Consider the following 16,929-nt stretch of genomic DNA (forward strand, 5'->3'; position numbering starts at 1 on the left):
ACTTATCATTGTTTTGTGTAGTGTTACTTGGCACGTTTCGTACTTGTTACTCAGCCTTGTTCTGTATAGCGACTTCACGGGCACATCACGACTTCATGAGACTACATCGCGCACGCTGTAAATACGGCACCTTTAACAGATACGTAGCCAGAAAAACAGTTCGGAGGTGGTTCTGCGACGTGCCTTGGCTGTGCCCAGCCGAATACCGTGAGGTCATCGCGGGTGTGTAACACACGCTGTTGGCAGGCGGGCCCCGGGATGGTCCCGGGGCCGCGGGGGAACGCCTGCTCCCACGGGAGCCGCCCAGACCCAGCCCCGCGGGCACCCCCGGCGCGGATGCCCGGAGCCGGGGGCAGGTCCAGCCCGCGGGGCGCGGCCGCGGAGCCGCCCTCCGCCCGCCCCCGGCCCCGCCGCCGCCCTCACCCATCCTCCCGTCCCCGCCGTCCCTCCGTGCCTCGCTGCCAGCGCGGCGCGGCGCAGGACGGCGATGTGGCGGTGGCGGTATGTGAGCGGCCGGCAGCTGCACGGCTTCCGACACTACAAGGTAAGGGCAGCCCCGGCGCCGGCAGGGAGGGCGGCGGACGGTCCTCCCCGTGTCGCGTCTCTGGGCTCCGGAGCGCTGCGCTCGAGGCGGCTGGATCCCAGCCCAGCCCCGCTGTGCGTGCGGCCCCGGCCGGCCGGGCCATCCCTCCGCCGCCGCGGAGGGTCCGCAGGGCTCTACTTGTGCCCGCAGGGGGGATGTCCCGCACCTCCACCTGTGCCCGCCCGCACCTGGCCTGGCCTCGGCTCTGATCGAGTGCGTGCCCTGGGCAGGAGCTGGGCGTTCGCGGGGCGGCAGGTCTCGGTGGAGACAGAGTGAACTGGGTTTTGAGTGAGCATCAACGTCTAGAAAAGCTCTGCCCGTTTTAGAGCAGCGTGGTTTTGGAGGTATCCGGTGTTTCTCTAAGAAATCATGCATTGATGCTGTTTGTCTGGCTCTCTGCAAAGCCTTTGGACACAGGAATGCTCTGGCATTGATAAATAAATAAGAAAGCCAAGGGGAAAAAAAAGAAAAACTTACTTTAAATAATTTGAACTAAACCTTGTGTTTGCAAATAACCAGCATGCAGAATCCAAATAAATGGGTGAATCTTTAGATATTTGGATTTACCAGTGTTATGTCACAGACTTAAGAGTTCGAGGGGATGCAGTACAGGGAATTATCCAGGTTTGCTTTAGTTGAGGTGCAGGTGTCTGAGATGGGCCATGCCACCCTGTTCACACACCCTCACCCTATTCCCTGTGAAAAGCATGGGGGGCATGCCGGCTTCTACCAACCTTTTATTTTCTGTTATGTTCAGTTTCCCAGAGCAGCCCCTACACCATGCTCCCCAAGATTCCTGCCTTCTTGCTCTTAACATGTGCCTTCCCAGGCTGGGCTCCAACCAGGGTGCTCAGCTTTTCCTGGTTCCTATCAAGCTCTTCCCTTCCCAGGGCCAGCAGCTCTGCCTGTTCATGTCAGCAGGAATGAAGGTGGAGGAACTGTGGCTTTGAGAGTGTTCTCCATGTTGCTTACTAGGAACTCGTTTTGCACAGCAGCTCATTAAAATGTACCAACCTGTTTGTGTGTCTCCAATGTGAGTGGGATAAAACATTCTGCGAGCTGCTTCCGGCCACTGGGCGTGAGCTGCACAGGTCTGTGCTTGAATGGTGAAGCCGCAGTCTTGCCTGAGATCCGGAGGAGGAAAAATAAAAAGCTATTTTTAGCATAAACGGACATTGTTATTTAAGTAACTTTCCTAAATTATTTGAGTTCATAGTAGAAATACAAGGAACGCTTGTATTACATTCTTTCTTATCACTTGAATGAAAATAGCTTCAAACAAGTGCCGATGCGAAGAATCAAAACAACATTCTTTTGAAAACTTGTAATCGTTGTGCCAAACTTAAGATTTACAGGGGAAAAGACTACCAAAAGACATTTTATTTGAGTCTATTGCTTTCTTGGCAGCATTGCAAAAAAACCTATGTAGGGTGATTTTCTTAACTCTAAGAATCAGCCAATGCTCTTGAGAAGTATCTGTTCATCTGTGTTCTGAAAAAAATGCTGGTAAGTGCAGGGTTTAGAAAGATGAAATCAAATAGTTTTCTGTTATCTGAGGTGACTTGGGACTGGGATATCTTGGAAATAAATAAATCCAAATGGCACAGGTTACGCACAGAGAAGTACAGCTACATGAGGTTGGTGCTGCTGAGCTGGTTGGGTATCTGCACCATTTTCCTGGTGCTCCAGGTTGTAGGAGGACCTGGCAGGTGATGGCAGCTCTGCCTATTACTAAATGCTGCTCGCAGTGGATTAAAGTACTCCAAAAATACAAAAAGGGTACAGCAAGGAGACACTAATCACTACCACAATCTCTTGTCCCTCACCCTCCCATACCTTGGACTGCTGCCATCACCAAAGCTTTGCTCTCACCACCTCCCAGGCCTGAGACGTGATCTTCAACCTCCTGTTGCCCTCTGGCTGCCATCTCCTCCCTTTCGGCCTAGGGCCTTACTGCCTCCTGCTCCTCCAGCTTCCCAGCCCCTCTGAGGAGATTGCTGCTTCCTTTGCTGCCTACTCAGCAGGCACTAAACTCTGATCGCTGTGCCCAGCACGCAAGGGTTACTTCTTCTTACAACCTCCTGGCTATTTCTGTACTGTGTTTCCTGGTGAACCCAGCTCTGTGGTACTGTGGAGGGATACATGAGTTGGCCCTGTGAAAAACCAGGTCATCTCTGAAAGTATTTGTGAGCATACATTCAATATTGAGCTGAAACAATGTATTGCATCTGGACTTGAAGCGTGCATAAAAAACTTTAGGTTTAGTGGCATCCATCTCTCGGTTGTATGTCACACTGCAGCATTGTACTTGTAGTAGTGTCAGTGGCTTAATATACTCCATACTTTGCACAATTTATCTTCTGAGCGTAACACAGCTTAAAAAAAATAATTTGTGTAATCAACTCCTTTTGTAAAGGTAAATTTGGCCTGAGAAAAATGCTGTGCAATTTTCAAAATTTTCGCACAGCTGAATGCATTTCTCTACCATGAATGCTCCACTTGTATGTCTCAGGCACTGTCTGTCTCCTGTTTGCAGTTGGAGGAGGGCCTTGAGAACAAAACCAGCACAGTTCTTTGCAAAGGGAATGGCAGAGCTCTACTGAATACAAAGACTTCAGCACCCTTTAGCATGTTAGGTCCATGTATATTATAGGCTTTTGAAGCAAGTTTTCTCCAATTACCAAGCTTTGGCTTACATCACAGAGTGATTTCAAAGCACAAAAATGCATTCCCTTAGGATGAACCTAAACCAGCTGTACTGGGAACAAACACACAAGTATACTCAATACATTCAGTCCATAGTATTATAATGGAACCAGTTTAATGTGATACCTTCTGAAATCCTTATAGCACTGACATTGGCTCCTCAGGGCTAGCTATTTCACTTTACAAATCTGTTCCCATTGATTCTCTGTGTTAATGAGGCTTTAGCTATTCAGTTTTCCTTTTTCTGCTCAAAGCCACACTGAGAACAGGTGGAGGTGTGATGATGAGACCATTCAGACACAACCCTGAGTATTGCTGCTGTGATATTTCTGCCATCTTCTTGCCTGTGGGGCAGGTGCTGATTCCAGGACGGTTGCATGCTCAGGTGATCTGCTACAACTGTATCACAGAAGATTCTCATCCCTGGTTTGTGTGCTATTCCTTAGGACATGGAGCAACACAGCTAAAAAGCTACAACCAACTGAAATTGCAGGGTTTGGACCATGTTGTTCTTACATTTGTATTTTATCAGCGTTTTGCAGTTCTACAAGAGCACCCGTGGAACTACACTGCTACCTTTTTTTCTGCCTGCTTGGGTTTCTGTTGGAGACAAGCTGTTCTGCAACAACCAGGTGATGAGTACAGATAAAAACAGGATTTGGTTCTTTATTTTTATCCTTCTCACCAGAATGCAGTAATGTCAGTGGTGAGCTCATGTTGCCATTGCCTCTTCTCATCCCTTCATTCTTAGGATTTCCCTTGCATATTTGCCTTGAGTCACCTTTTTTTACAGTACCTGTGCACAGATGTTTTTCAGGCCAGAAAACTTTGATGCTTTATCCTGTTTCAGAATAAAAGAGATCTAAGAACAAACTATAGAGGCTTGACTCAAACAACAGGCCTTGGAAAAGATTATTTAAAAAATCAGATACAACATTAAAAATTAACATCTGAGGTTCCACATTTTAATCTTGTTTCGTCCACACTGTTTCTATCCTCTAAGCCATATTTTTAGCAGGTAACTCTGTGTTAGGAGGGGAGAGTAAACGAGTTATAAGTTGTTTCATTTAAGTGAGGCATCTGCTACTGTCCCATGTTCTCATAAGTAAAGTAAGTAGAAGTAACTACGATGAAATAATTGGAAAATGGAACCATTTTAAAGAGTTAAAAATGTTTCTTTTAAGAGAATGGAAGCATCTTTAAAGAGAATGGAAACATTTAAAGTTCTCTGTCAAAGCAGGAAGTTCTGTCAAGTGGGATTCTACCTACAGAGCTGTGTCTCTGTCCATTGCTGTTTGATACTTTCATTAAGTAACAGAAGGGAGAATATTGTAAAATCTTCTCTATACTAAGCATTTTGAAGAATGGGCTTATGTTTTAAAATATACTTGCAAAGGGGATATAATGGCCAGAAATCAATGTGAAGAAATTCGGTAAACAAGGTACAGCACTTAGGGGAAAGAAAATCAGCATTTCGAACATAAAATAAGAGACAACAGACTGCAGGAAAGATACAGGGGATCAGAGTGTCGACAGCATTGTGGCTGTTACAATGAAGAGAAAAAAGTTCTTAAGTTGGAAGTGTCATAAATATGTCAAAGGGTTACATTTACTCCTGTAGCTGATGTACTGATCAGGTATCAGCTGGAATAATGTGTCCTGCCTTCTTTGGCCCACAGTTTGCCATCCTCAGAATGGCATTGTGAATACTAAGAGGCTTAGAAAAGATGAGCTGTGTGAAACAGTCTGAGTAAAGTGGGAGTAAGAGCCTAGCAGCCAGTTGGTCTTCATGAGTGCCCTTTTAAAGAAAGACAATACATGAGCTTTGGCTGCACAAAGAGAAATTTAAGGTCTGCTATGTCAGTCTTGTGTTGATAAGGCCTGCTGGAACAGGTGCTAAAGGGGATTGGGCAATCATTTTATCAGTCTTAAGAAATGGCTTGGTTTCTCTGAGACAAGATCAACAATCTAGTGTTGAGTATTAATAAACCGTTGCTGACACCTTTTTAGGAAAGTTTTGGATAATGTATTCTCTTCTAGTGTGCTGACATGGTTGTTTCTTGCAAGCAGTGGGGTCATTACCTCATGGAAACTTGATCTGCATCCTTAATGTATACTGAACGTGATCCTGCATTAGGTGAACGCGCTGGGCTAGGGTCTCTCAAATTACATCCCAGCCCTCATTTTGGAGGGTTAGAGAAACAAGATCAGATGTATGATGCTCACATTTCAAGGTCTGACTCTTTCTCTTATACTGGCTTATACCAGAAGAGCAAAGTGTGTTGAGTATAAGCTAGTGAATTACTGTCTGGAAGTTTAGGATCCACCCAGAAACAAGACTGGATTTCTGTGGAGTCTATGCTTTTCCAAGGCTACAAGTGTAACTATGAGATTTAGAAAAATCGTGGGTTCTGCTCACCTTACTTGAACAGTAGTTTTGCTTTCAACTCTTGTAACACAAGGAGTTTAAAAGATTTTGAAAATATAGGATAAGAGAGTTTCATTTGCATGCTTATCTGGAACTTCTTTGGAGACATTCAGTAGTGCTCATGCAATAATGCTCATTGCACGTGGACAATGTTATGTATGTTGAGTACTTTTGTTACATGTTTATTATATTGTGTTTTTCCACATAGCATTTTCAGGTTTTTTCACTAATATTGCATTCCAAATATTATCTGAAAGCAGTTATCAGTTGTGTGTGCTGTAGTTAGATTTTTCAAACCACTGCAATTTAATAAAGTCCTTGAATATTTGAGGCAGGAAAAACTAATGTCATCTGGCTTCAATAAAACCGTGACTCAACAGCCCACTGTTCTACAAATAAAATCTTGCAGTCCTCTTCATGTTACTTTGATGGATTGGAAGACTGGGGTTGTAATTAAATGTTGTTGAATAGTAAGTGAAATAAACCAAACCATTACTCTTACATTATCTGTCACTGCGTTCATGTGTCTCATGTGTCAAAGAGCCACAGTCCCACTGAATATGTAATTCTGAAAGACAATCTTTACGCACACATTACCTCTTTTTCCTCATCCTGTTGTAATTGTAGCTGACATAATGTAGCATTTCAAGATTTCTGTAATCATTATCTTCCTTCTACATATCATATGCTAATGAACCAAGAACTTAATGAAATAACGTCACTGAGATGCTGCAGTTGATATCACTTGCTGCAGGACTTTTTTCCCAATCATGGGAAATTTTACATGGTTTTGAGTGCAATATTATGCCCATGAATTTATAAAGGTTCATTAGATCACTTTTAGGACAAATATGCTCAATATAAAGAGTTGTGTGCCATGTTGAATCTCATAAAAGTGCAGATACCAACTGCATAATCTCATTTTATTGCTTTATCAAGAGATGTTAGTGTTCTGAAGTGCTTATTGCATTTTTATGTGTAGAATATGCATGTGATGCCTTGTGGGGCTACCTAAAAACAGAGGCTAGACAAAATTAAGAGGATGAAAGCACGTATTTATTGAAGGGCCTTCAATAAATGTACACTATGGGTACAGAGCCCTAGGGCTACACCCAAAATGGACGACGGGTTTTTCACACTTTTATAAGTTTGGTCCATTTGCATATCAGGGTTAATTCTCCAATTACAATTTCAGGTAATGATGTCATTACCCCAAGTTTGTTCCCCCTTTTTAGAGGCTTTGTTTACATATTTCAGGGCCTGGGACAACAAGGTGTCCTTGAAGTCCAAGCCTAGAGAGGATTTGTTATGTCTAACCAGAATGGGAGAACAGTAGCTAACAGGCTATATGGAGTTTTAGAGTTACACACTAAAGCAGTACAGGATCTGGAAAGTATAAAAGCCAAAATCCTAAGGCATCACATGTATACATATGTATTTTTGTTTATTCATCTGTGTTTTAATAGAAGACTAATTGCAAAGATATATCTGTGATTTGGTTGTGGATTGTTTGCTATAAATCTAGGGGAACCCTTCTTCTAAGGGTTGTTTTATAGAGAGAGGAATCTTTCTGTGAAGTATTCCCTCTCTTGTGCATCAGGATATTAGATAACACAAGGGTTTAGTATATGTGCTACAGAACCCCTGTTTAGCATCTCTTGTGAAAACTACAACACACTTTTAACCTGTCTTTCCTTTGGGCCTGGAGTGGTTTCTTTGGGTTCCCCAGGGCCTTAGGTGCACACTCTGGCAGAGCTCCAGCTGGATAGGTACTTGGTCTACTGTTTGATCTTTAAAGGGCACATACATGTTTGTACACACACAGAAGTAGGTGTAGCACAAAATCCTTCTGTTGTTTCCTTTTACCAAGTGTAGAAGACCAGTCTGCACAAAAAAACCCCACAGAAATCAACTTTCTTGCTATGTTAGAGCTTCTTTGAATAGCGAGTTAAGGATCAGTTGTGTAGTTCCTTGAGAGTGTGCAGGTTTTGGTTTTTGCAGGATTTATATTTTTACCAATCTGGGCCAGCCTCTTTGTCCCTTTACAGCAGCACACATGTAGCTGTCTTCTATTATCCCTTGCTCAATATTTAATCATGTTTCTATGTTATTTTTAATTATTTTGGCTTTGTTGTTAAGTGCTTGAACGTGTCCCACTGAACAAAGTCTTTTCCTGAAGACAAATTAGGCAGCATCCTTAATATAACTACTATTAGTTGGAAACTGGTTGCTGACTTCCAGTCCCACTGGCTGTCCACCTCTCTCTGGTCTGTATAAAGCACTTGGTTTTGAGCTCCTGGCTGAGCCTACATTGAGAAGGAGGAGACCTGCTGAGGTCCCTTCTGACCTGAATGATCCTGTGATCCAAACCCATGGTTCTGTGATCCTAAGGCAATGACACTGCTCTGCAGGCAAGGGGATGTGCCACTAGCAGGCATGAGTCCCTAAGAGTAGCCTGTCCTGAACCACAGCTCTTATGTGCCCATGACCTCATGGACATGGGTCCATACCTACTTCATTAAGGGAAAGGATGTGGCCTGTGACTCAACATGTGTGTCAGGATTCCTGAAAATGACGTGAGTGATAAATATACCTATGCAACAAAACATCCCCAGGACAGCAGTTTGTGTAATAACACCTTCCTGATGACTTAGTAATACCAACCACAATTGTTGAATTGCACAAACCATGACATTCTAGTATTTACTAGGAATAGTATCAGGTGGAAGGAAAATCTAATTATATTTCCTATCTGTAGGGTGCACAGGCTAATGGAACTGAAGGGGGCAAAGTGGGAGGGGAGAGAAGAGTTCAGGAGCCAAACTTGTACAGCCTCTTCCTTCACAGTGCAGCTGCATCCAGCCCTAGTACAGGCTTATAACTCCTGGAGTTAGATATTGGTGACTTTATATATATATATATATATATATATATGGGTGGGGAGAAATGCAGGATAGTCCAAACTATCTCCTACTGTTTAAGCAGTAGGAGATAGAAAATCCAAGCCATTAGTTATGAATAATTAACTAACTGATGATATAATGTAAAACGATTCTATTGTTAGAAATAACAGGACTGGGTTTTGGAATACATGAACACTTAAACTGCTGAACATATTTGGCATCCACTGTGTTGTGGAGCTCTGTTGTTTATAGCATGCTTCTCTTTCTTTCCTTTGTGAAGCTTTTGTTAAAATCCAATATTGTGTCCCATAACAACTACAAACCTGTAAAAAACATATATGAAGTAGAATTAAACTCCACATGTTTAATGTATTCTAGGAATTGGAAAGATTGATGGAAAATTGTTACCAGATGTGCCAGTATTTCAGTATTTTCTTTAATTTTTGTCTGGCTCCTGAAGTGTAATGTATCACGGAAGCCATTTCATATTGCATAAGACATTGCCCAGAAGGGTGATTTCCCACTGAGCTCTCTTAAATAGCGACTGGTTCATGCCCTGGATTGGGAGGGTCATTTTGCAGCTTTCAAAACCACAAGAAAACCTCATCTTGTGCAAAAGAGAGTCCATTGTCATGCCTCCCATCCCCTTGTCTGTCATTTACAAAACACAGGTGTGGTGAATGTAAATGACTGAATGGCACAATATGGTGCTACCTGGGACAAGATGATTTAAGTACAGGAAAGGAATAGTCTGTTAGTATAAAGAGCAGCTGGAGTTGAAATAATTATGTAATGTAGTTATGCAACTACATTTCTTGCAGCTTGCTTTCTCTCCTGACTTTGAAGTTTATGTAGGCATGTTTTATATTTTTCTCTTCATTGTAGTCATTCCAAAATTTTATTCTTGTGATGCCTCCACAATGCAAAGCTGGAGAGGGCTAGGCAGTCCAGTGAAGACCCAGTGTCTGCTCTCACTAATGGTTAGCTCACTCCTTGTTTGGGTTTTGTTTGTTTGTTTGTTTATTCTCTCTAAAGTCTCCCCAAGGCAATAGCTGGGCTTTGGTTTGGAAGTAGTCTGGTCTGGAGACAGTGCACATCATTTTTTTGGTTTCACCATCCTTCAGCACTCTGCCAACATGGGCTTTTGGGTTTTTGAACATGCACAGCAGACAGGGCTTGCTTTCATGCTCTGAAAGTGCCATATTGCTGGGTTACAGTGTAGTCTCCAGATTGTTTCAAATACTTTGAACTTAAACATACTGAATGCTAATGATGTGTTGGGTGTGTGGGGCCAGATGATGAGGCCCAACACCCCTCTAGCAGATGCTGTGCCGTGTGGATGTGACCAGTTTGCAATAATGGGAAGTATTTCTAAGCTGTGTGGATGTGAGCCAGAGGTACCATTTGTCTTGTATTTAGCAGAGCAGACCTTGATCACTGTGAGGGCTTTTGCCCCTCAGTGTTTGGCTCTACTCTGTCACTGCAGAACCATTGTCTTTCTTCTGTGTAGCCAAACCTTTGCTTTTGCTCATTTTTCTTTCTTTTGTTTTTCTGCTACTTTTTTAAACTGTTTATCCCTTTCTCCCTCCTCCTCTTTAATCTTGTTTCCTTCCCCTTTAACACAGGTGACCAGCACAAACTTGATGCTGTGCTGGATCCCCTAGGTGGAAATTAAGATGCAGGAACACAAAGTAAAAGCGCATCTCATGTGTGCTGCAGAGTCACCATGTATGTGTGTACATGTTGGGTGTCTGTATTCTACTTTCCAGCTCTGCTAGAAGCCATTAACACTGAGAGAGAAAGCAGATGGCTTTCAAGGAGATATCAGCAATTAAATAAAACCAGAAGAAGCATTTTTAATTTGGGAGTAAGATGGAGTCAACGCCATTTTTCCTATTCGCCCACTACTGCTGTTTCCTCCCAACTGTTACAACTTCTTTTAAAAATAATTGAGAGAAGCTTTCTGATTATTCCAAGCCCTTCTTCTTTGTATAAGGGCGATCAATCCCTTTCCCAGGGCAGAAAGTGTTTGCAGGGAAGTGCTTAGTACTTGTATGAGTCTTGCACTTAAAAACCTCCAACAGGCTTATCCTCTCCAATTCTGTCTTTTAGTGTAAGTGCCCTGAAAATGACAGAATTACACAATAGCAAATGGCAGTGCTTTTTTTTACGTCAGGTTCAGTGACTCTTGCATTCATGTTCATTGATCGTAATGTGAGCATGTTACTCAGTACTTTACTTTTCTGAGCAGCCATGAACATTAAACTCCTGAGGATTTCAGTGCCTTGAGGTTAGTAGCTTCTCAGGAGCAGAACAAAGCAGAGGATTAAACTGTATGGCAGACTTTATTTGTCAAGTTTTATTTTTTGCCATGACTGAAAACTGTTTTTCCATGGGTGTTTTCTTTGGTCTAGCTAAAACAAATTATTGTTGAGGGAAGAGCAAATTTCCATTCTTCTGCACATCTGCTGAATGTTCCTTCCCCACCCAGAGGATCATGGTTCAGCCACAGACATAGAAATCAGCAGGATGAAGTGTGGTGGGTCTTGAAATGTCTTTAGGTGACAAAAGCTGGCTGTAATTCTATTTTTTTTTTTTTCCAATTATGTCTGTTTTGATTTTTGATGCTTGACTTTGGAAACTGTGTCTCATGTTTGTGTCTATTATGTAGAGATATATTGGAAAGCTACATAATCTCTCATATTTTCCATTTAAGAAAATATAAAAATTACATAATACCTATATAGTCTCTTATATTTTCTCTGTAAGAAAACAATTTCAAAGAAATGAGACTGGTTTTCCTTTTTTTCCTTCTAAGAGAAAGCAATAGTTCTGAACAGCCAGTGAATATGTTGCGTAGAAAGCCTCGTTTCACTGTTGTTGTTTAACTATAATTTTCTGCTTTTATTCATGACTTTGACTTGGGGGTGAGGGAAGAAAGAGAATGCCAAAGCAGAAGCAAGGGTAAAACTCACTTGTTTTGACCTTTGCACATTCTTATCCAGGTATGAGTGAATGCTGGTCAGCAAATTGTCCCATATCTCACATGGTCTTTGAATACCAGCTGGGGTAAGGAAATGGGCAGGAGCCACAGTGAAACTTTGGGCAGACTCCTGATTACCTGGAACCTCAGAAGTGCTAATGGATGCTTTGAATTTTCTTCATTTTCAGAGGATTTCCATCGTTCTCATGTGAATTAAGTACTAGCTGACTGGTCCATTGGCATAGGTATTATATGGCTTGGTATTACTGTTAATTTTGGAACAAATCTAAGCAAAGCCCACAGGTTTGGGTAATTCACATGAAAGCTGAACTATCAAAAGATCACACAGTTGTAATAATCAATGTTTGAAAGATAGATGCAGCATCTGGACCTGCAAATACATACAGAATAATGAAAAATTTAGTTTTACCTGCGTATTCATTTTTTTCTGAGGTAGTGTATTTAAGAATCCTAATATATATTCTGATGGAAAATCTGTTGATGACAAAATTGCATTGGGTTTTAAGTAATATGGGTGGCAGTAGCAGAGAAAAATTACATATAATGTGAATACTAATACTTCCAGTATTTTTAGAAAAATAAAAATCAATGATATACACTTCATTAAACTGTACATTTTATTCCCTTCAGAAATTTAGGCAGCCTGGTCTGACCAGTTGCTGCTAGGTTATTTTTTTATATTTGTCAGTATGTATTTACAGTGTATAGCTGTGTTATAATAATTTTATGAGATGCTATGTTTATGATCTGTGATTTAAGCTTGAACACATAAAATTACTACGTGAACGCTTTGTTTTGTCCAGAAGGTAATTAAAACATATCCTTTGTATTCAGATAGGAAAAGAGACTGTATGGAAGAGTTCCTAAGTATTTCATTTGTAGGTACCTGAGTTTAAGACAAGTGCCTAGGTTACTTTAATAATTAATGACTTGAAAAAGGTATTTCCAGAGTGCAGTCTCCTCCAAAGAGTACTTGGCTAAGAGAGGTCAATAAATTAACTATATATACGGAGAGACGATTAACTGTTAGCTGAAGTTATGTGAAAGGACAGACTCTTTGTCATCAGCTCTTCTGCGAGTGAACAACTTTGTCAAACTGTGGTCTAACACATCCCTATGTTACTGCCATTGTCTGCACACAATGTTTGGATAGTGCCATATATAGATATATCTGAATCTGTGTGTCATATGCATCATCCTAACATCATTAAGACATATATGCACTTTCAAAGTCCAAGAATTTCTGAAATAATTACATGTACCATCCCAATGATGGATAACCTCTTCCAATGCCTACCTGCCAGGGCTCAAGTATGTGGTTTTGAGTGATATTATCAGTTAAGATTGTTCTTCCTCAGATTATTCTCTGTTCTGCAGTCTCAAGGCAGGATAAAACTTGATACTGTCCTCTGCAGAAAAAGCAGACAACAGCAATTCAGGGTGGCCTTGGATTTCTGAAATATTTTGTTTGCAAAAGATACAGATATGTACTCACTGGAATTTATAAAACACACATATTTACATATATTTTAAGTCTATCCAATAGAGAAATTTTATTGTGATAATGAACTGTGCTATTTTAGAGCTCATTTTTATAATAACATTGCCTTGCATGAATTAGCATAGTGCAAATGCAACTGTGTTACTATGACAAAAGCTGTGTATCTCTGCAAGATAATATTCCACCTACGAACACATTCCATATTTACTATCTATCTTACATACTAGCAATGAACTGGTGCTCAGACTGTGCATTACTGGTAGTGCAAATAAAGGTGTTAAATCCAAAATATGGTAAAAATGCAGAATCTTAGAGGGTTGTAAAATTAACAAGAATTTAAAAGTAAATTGTGACTGCAGAGCTGTTTGCCATTTCACAAGCCTAAACCCTTGTGTTAATACATAGAGTTGCTAACAAGGTAATGGTAAATTAGGCCAGTGCTTTTAAATTAAATAAAACCCGTATGATTCAGAATAAAATAAAATTGCACCAGTCTCACTGAGTGCTCTTAGATGCTGAAAGATACGTAGTGCTGGAAAAATAGCCATTGTTCAGTGCTTTGTTTAACATGCTTGCTTTTTCCCCACAGTACAGTGCTGTGGATACAAATCCTTTATCTGTGTATATTATGCAGCCCATCTGGAATAAAATTATTAAGGTAAGAATTTTATTTAATAAAAACTTGACATGTTAATGTAAGAATTTGTTTTAAATACAGCATGTATTTTCATTTAGAAATACATATTGATTAATAAAGCTGAAATGAAGATATCTGATAAAAGAAAACAAATGTTGCAGGATATATAGCTGTGTTTAAGGTATGTTGTTTTGAGATTATCTTTTTTTAGAAAGAAATGGCTTGTTTCTTTTTTTTTCTGATTGCTGTAGAAAAGGCATCCATTCCTTTTTTACATCTTTCATTATTACATCTTTCATTAAACAGCTTTGCAGACATGGATGGTTTTACTTCGTACAGATTATTTTTGTGCAGCATATGCTGCCTAACAACAGCGTGGCTTTCTCTCTGTGCTGTGCATATGATTTTATGCAAGCACTGTCTCATTTTCTCCCAAGGGGACTTGCTTGAGGGAGCCAGGCATTCCTCTAAGAAGCTGAAAATGAGAGTGGTTACCATGATCACCATAACGATTGGAAGATGCCATCTTTTGAATGCATTACAATCTGCAGTTTTTAAAAATAAACCACTCACAGTTAGTTATGCTGTTGTTGGCAAAAAAAAAAAAAGCTGTATCTCAAATAAATATGAACTTTATTGATCTCTAAGGAAGCAATGACTTCGGCATCTGCCTCATTACAGAAAGTGTTTAGATTGGAGTAGAATTGAAAATAAACCTTTGTACAAACAAAAAAGGATGTATGTGGTCAGAGTGCTGTTGGATCTGCCATCTTTGGGTGCTATAATTCAGGTGTTGCTTATTCTTGATATGGTAGGAAAATCATAATCTCTAGTTCATAACCTTAAAGTAATTTAATGAAAAGTGTTTATATGACCCAACTGAAGAATTAAAAAGCAACCTGAACACGGGATGAGAAAAAAGCAATTCGAAGATGTGACACTGAATTCAGTAATTCAATTCAGAGACTTTGCTTTTATTCCCACCATAATATTGAGGAAAACAATGATGCAAAAAAGCCCCTCCAGTACTCTGGCATGGGAGATGAGTAGAAGCTTTACTGTGCACTTGCCCTTTGGTTTAGGAGATGGGTGGGTATTCTTCTGCTAGCACATTGAACGGGGAGTGTTGTCAATGCAAAACTTCCTTTGGAGATAAGTTCTTCTAATGGTTGCAGCATTTTACCACAAGAAAAGCAACATTATTGAATGTCCCCAGGTAGCTTAGGGTGATAGGTCCTATAAAAAATGTGTCCTCTTTAGATTTTTTAAAATCTTATGGAGTTTTAGGTGTGCAGGATTTAGTTCTCTTCTTGCTGGAGGAGAACCCAAACCAGAGCAAAGAACCTAAAACCTATTTCAACAATCTGAGTACAGAACCAAAGACAGAAGTGGGTGCTGTCTGTACTGTGCCATTTGGTTTGGTTTGAATCCTGAAGATACAACAATGAATGTTCTACTTTGCCTTCTGGTGCAGGAGGGTTACAGAATACTTACCAGTGATGTGTCACAAGGATTTGAAGGGAAATTATATTTGTCTCAGTTTTTGTAAAAGTTGTCATTCTAATGTTAAAAGATACTGCCATGTAGAATCAAAGTCCTGCAGAGGAACTGGCAGCACATAGCTGCAGAGGGAAAAGCAGTATGTAACTGAGATTGCAGTAGAGTCTACGTTGCTCCTAGAAATAAAAATGAGAACTGTGAGAGCACCAAAATTATTGGCCACAATATAACTGTTTGTAAAAATATCAGTAGGAATGCAAGTTGCTGTAATGGTTTTGTTCTTGAACAGCGCATTGCAATAGGGAGATTGGGATAATTGTTAAAGAATTTTTAAAGAATTTTTTGCATCTAATATGTTCGTTCAAAATTGAGCTGTACAATTGTGTATCTTGATGACTTGGAGAAGTTCCTTCACTCTGTTTAGACATCCTGATACATCCATTTTCAGATATGAATCAATTATCTTTTAGTTTCCAAACTGGTGAAAATAAAAATTCCACCTGGACTATTTTGACCAGATTCTAGAGGAATTTTAAAAAAGCAACCTTAAATTCACAAAGCCAAGCAAAAAAAAAAAAAAATCTGTGACAACAATGGCTTGGGATTTGGGTCTTGCCTTTCATATGTCCTAATGGCAACACAATTTTCTCTGTATTCCATAACACAGAATTCATTGAAAGACATGTTACAAGACTTTACCATTCATTGTAAAGTGTATTTTCTATGTTATAAGAAATTAGGAGGAGCTTGACCTTAAAGATCTGTGAATTTGTGAGCTGAAAAAATATTGTCATAACCCAGCTCATTTATCTGTGTGGATGCTGGACAATGAGAGGAAAAGGAAGAAATCCCACTGGAATACACAGGTGTATGCCAGCTTCACTGAAATCAATTACACTCCCCTCTGTTGCATTTATGAACTTTGAATTTATCACTAGAATTGGGCAAGAGTAGAATTTTAGTAGTCTCAGGTGACTTAGTGAAGTTTGAACAGAGCTTTATGTAAATGTGTACTTCACCATTTATTATACTAATTTATTATACCATTTATTATACTAATAGCTGCTATATTAAAGCATTTGCTGTTTGTATTAAGGCTTTTAGAATGAGTGGTTGTAGAGCCAGAGAAACAGAAATCAGTTAACACTTTGTGGAACTAAGAGTTTTTTAAAAGGTTCAAGCACACAAGGGTTTTGCCAGAGAGCAGATGTGATTCTCTGCATGGCAGCTCCAGTTGTATTAATCATATAGCACATTGATGTATTAGACCTCTTCTGTCTGTTAATTAGATAATAAAGATTGCAGCTCATCCTTCTCTAGCATACTAATAAATTCATGCTGTATTTTTGCAAGGTGTATAAGAAGTTAGTCTTGAACACCCTGTGATTTTCTAATTATGAAATAGGGTGATGGTAGTGTAATGCCAACCAAAAGGATAAGGGGCATTAAATATAACAAAAGGGATTTTGCAACTGGAATACTTTCCAAATACCTACACAGATTAGGTTCCGTAAGGATCAAAAGAACATGCTTAAGGGTTTAACTACAGGAGAGTCTGTTTTCCTGAGGACAGAACTCCTGTAACTGTTTTTCATGGTGTGTCTGTTAGCCAAAGGGATTGCAACTATAACAACATCCTTTGAAGGTTTCCTTCTTAAAATACACAG

At 40.2% G+C, this 16,929-nt stretch overlaps 1 protein-coding gene across 3 annotated transcripts in view; it reads left to right on the forward strand.

Annotated features, from left to right (window-relative positions):
• The first annotated feature begins 404 nt into the window (after positions 1-404).
• Positions 405-16,929, forward strand: part of LOC121665139 (ethanolaminephosphotransferase 1-like) — a 56,375-nt gene continuing 39,850 nt past the window's right edge. For 2 of the 3 annotated variants that reach the window (XM_042029053.1, XM_042029055.1), the window contains exons 1-2: positions 405-544; positions 13,715-13,783. In XM_042029053.1, the coding sequence (XP_041884987.1) occupies positions 488-544; positions 13,715-13,783 (126 nt within the window). In that variant the 5' untranslated portion in view covers positions 405-487. Of the gene's footprint in view, positions 545-3,821; positions 3,922-13,714; positions 13,784-16,929 lie in introns of all 3 variants that reach the window. The other variant, XM_042029054.1, reaches the window with a different exon arrangement.

Source organism: Corvus kubaryi, unplaced genomic scaffold, assembly GCF_017639235.1.
Source record: "Corvus kubaryi isolate FWS band 111438036 unplaced genomic scaffold, C.kubaryi_AGA036_p1.0 37312, whole genome shotgun sequence".
Taxonomy (NCBI): Eukaryota; Metazoa; Chordata; class Aves; order Passeriformes; family Corvidae; genus Corvus; species Corvus kubaryi.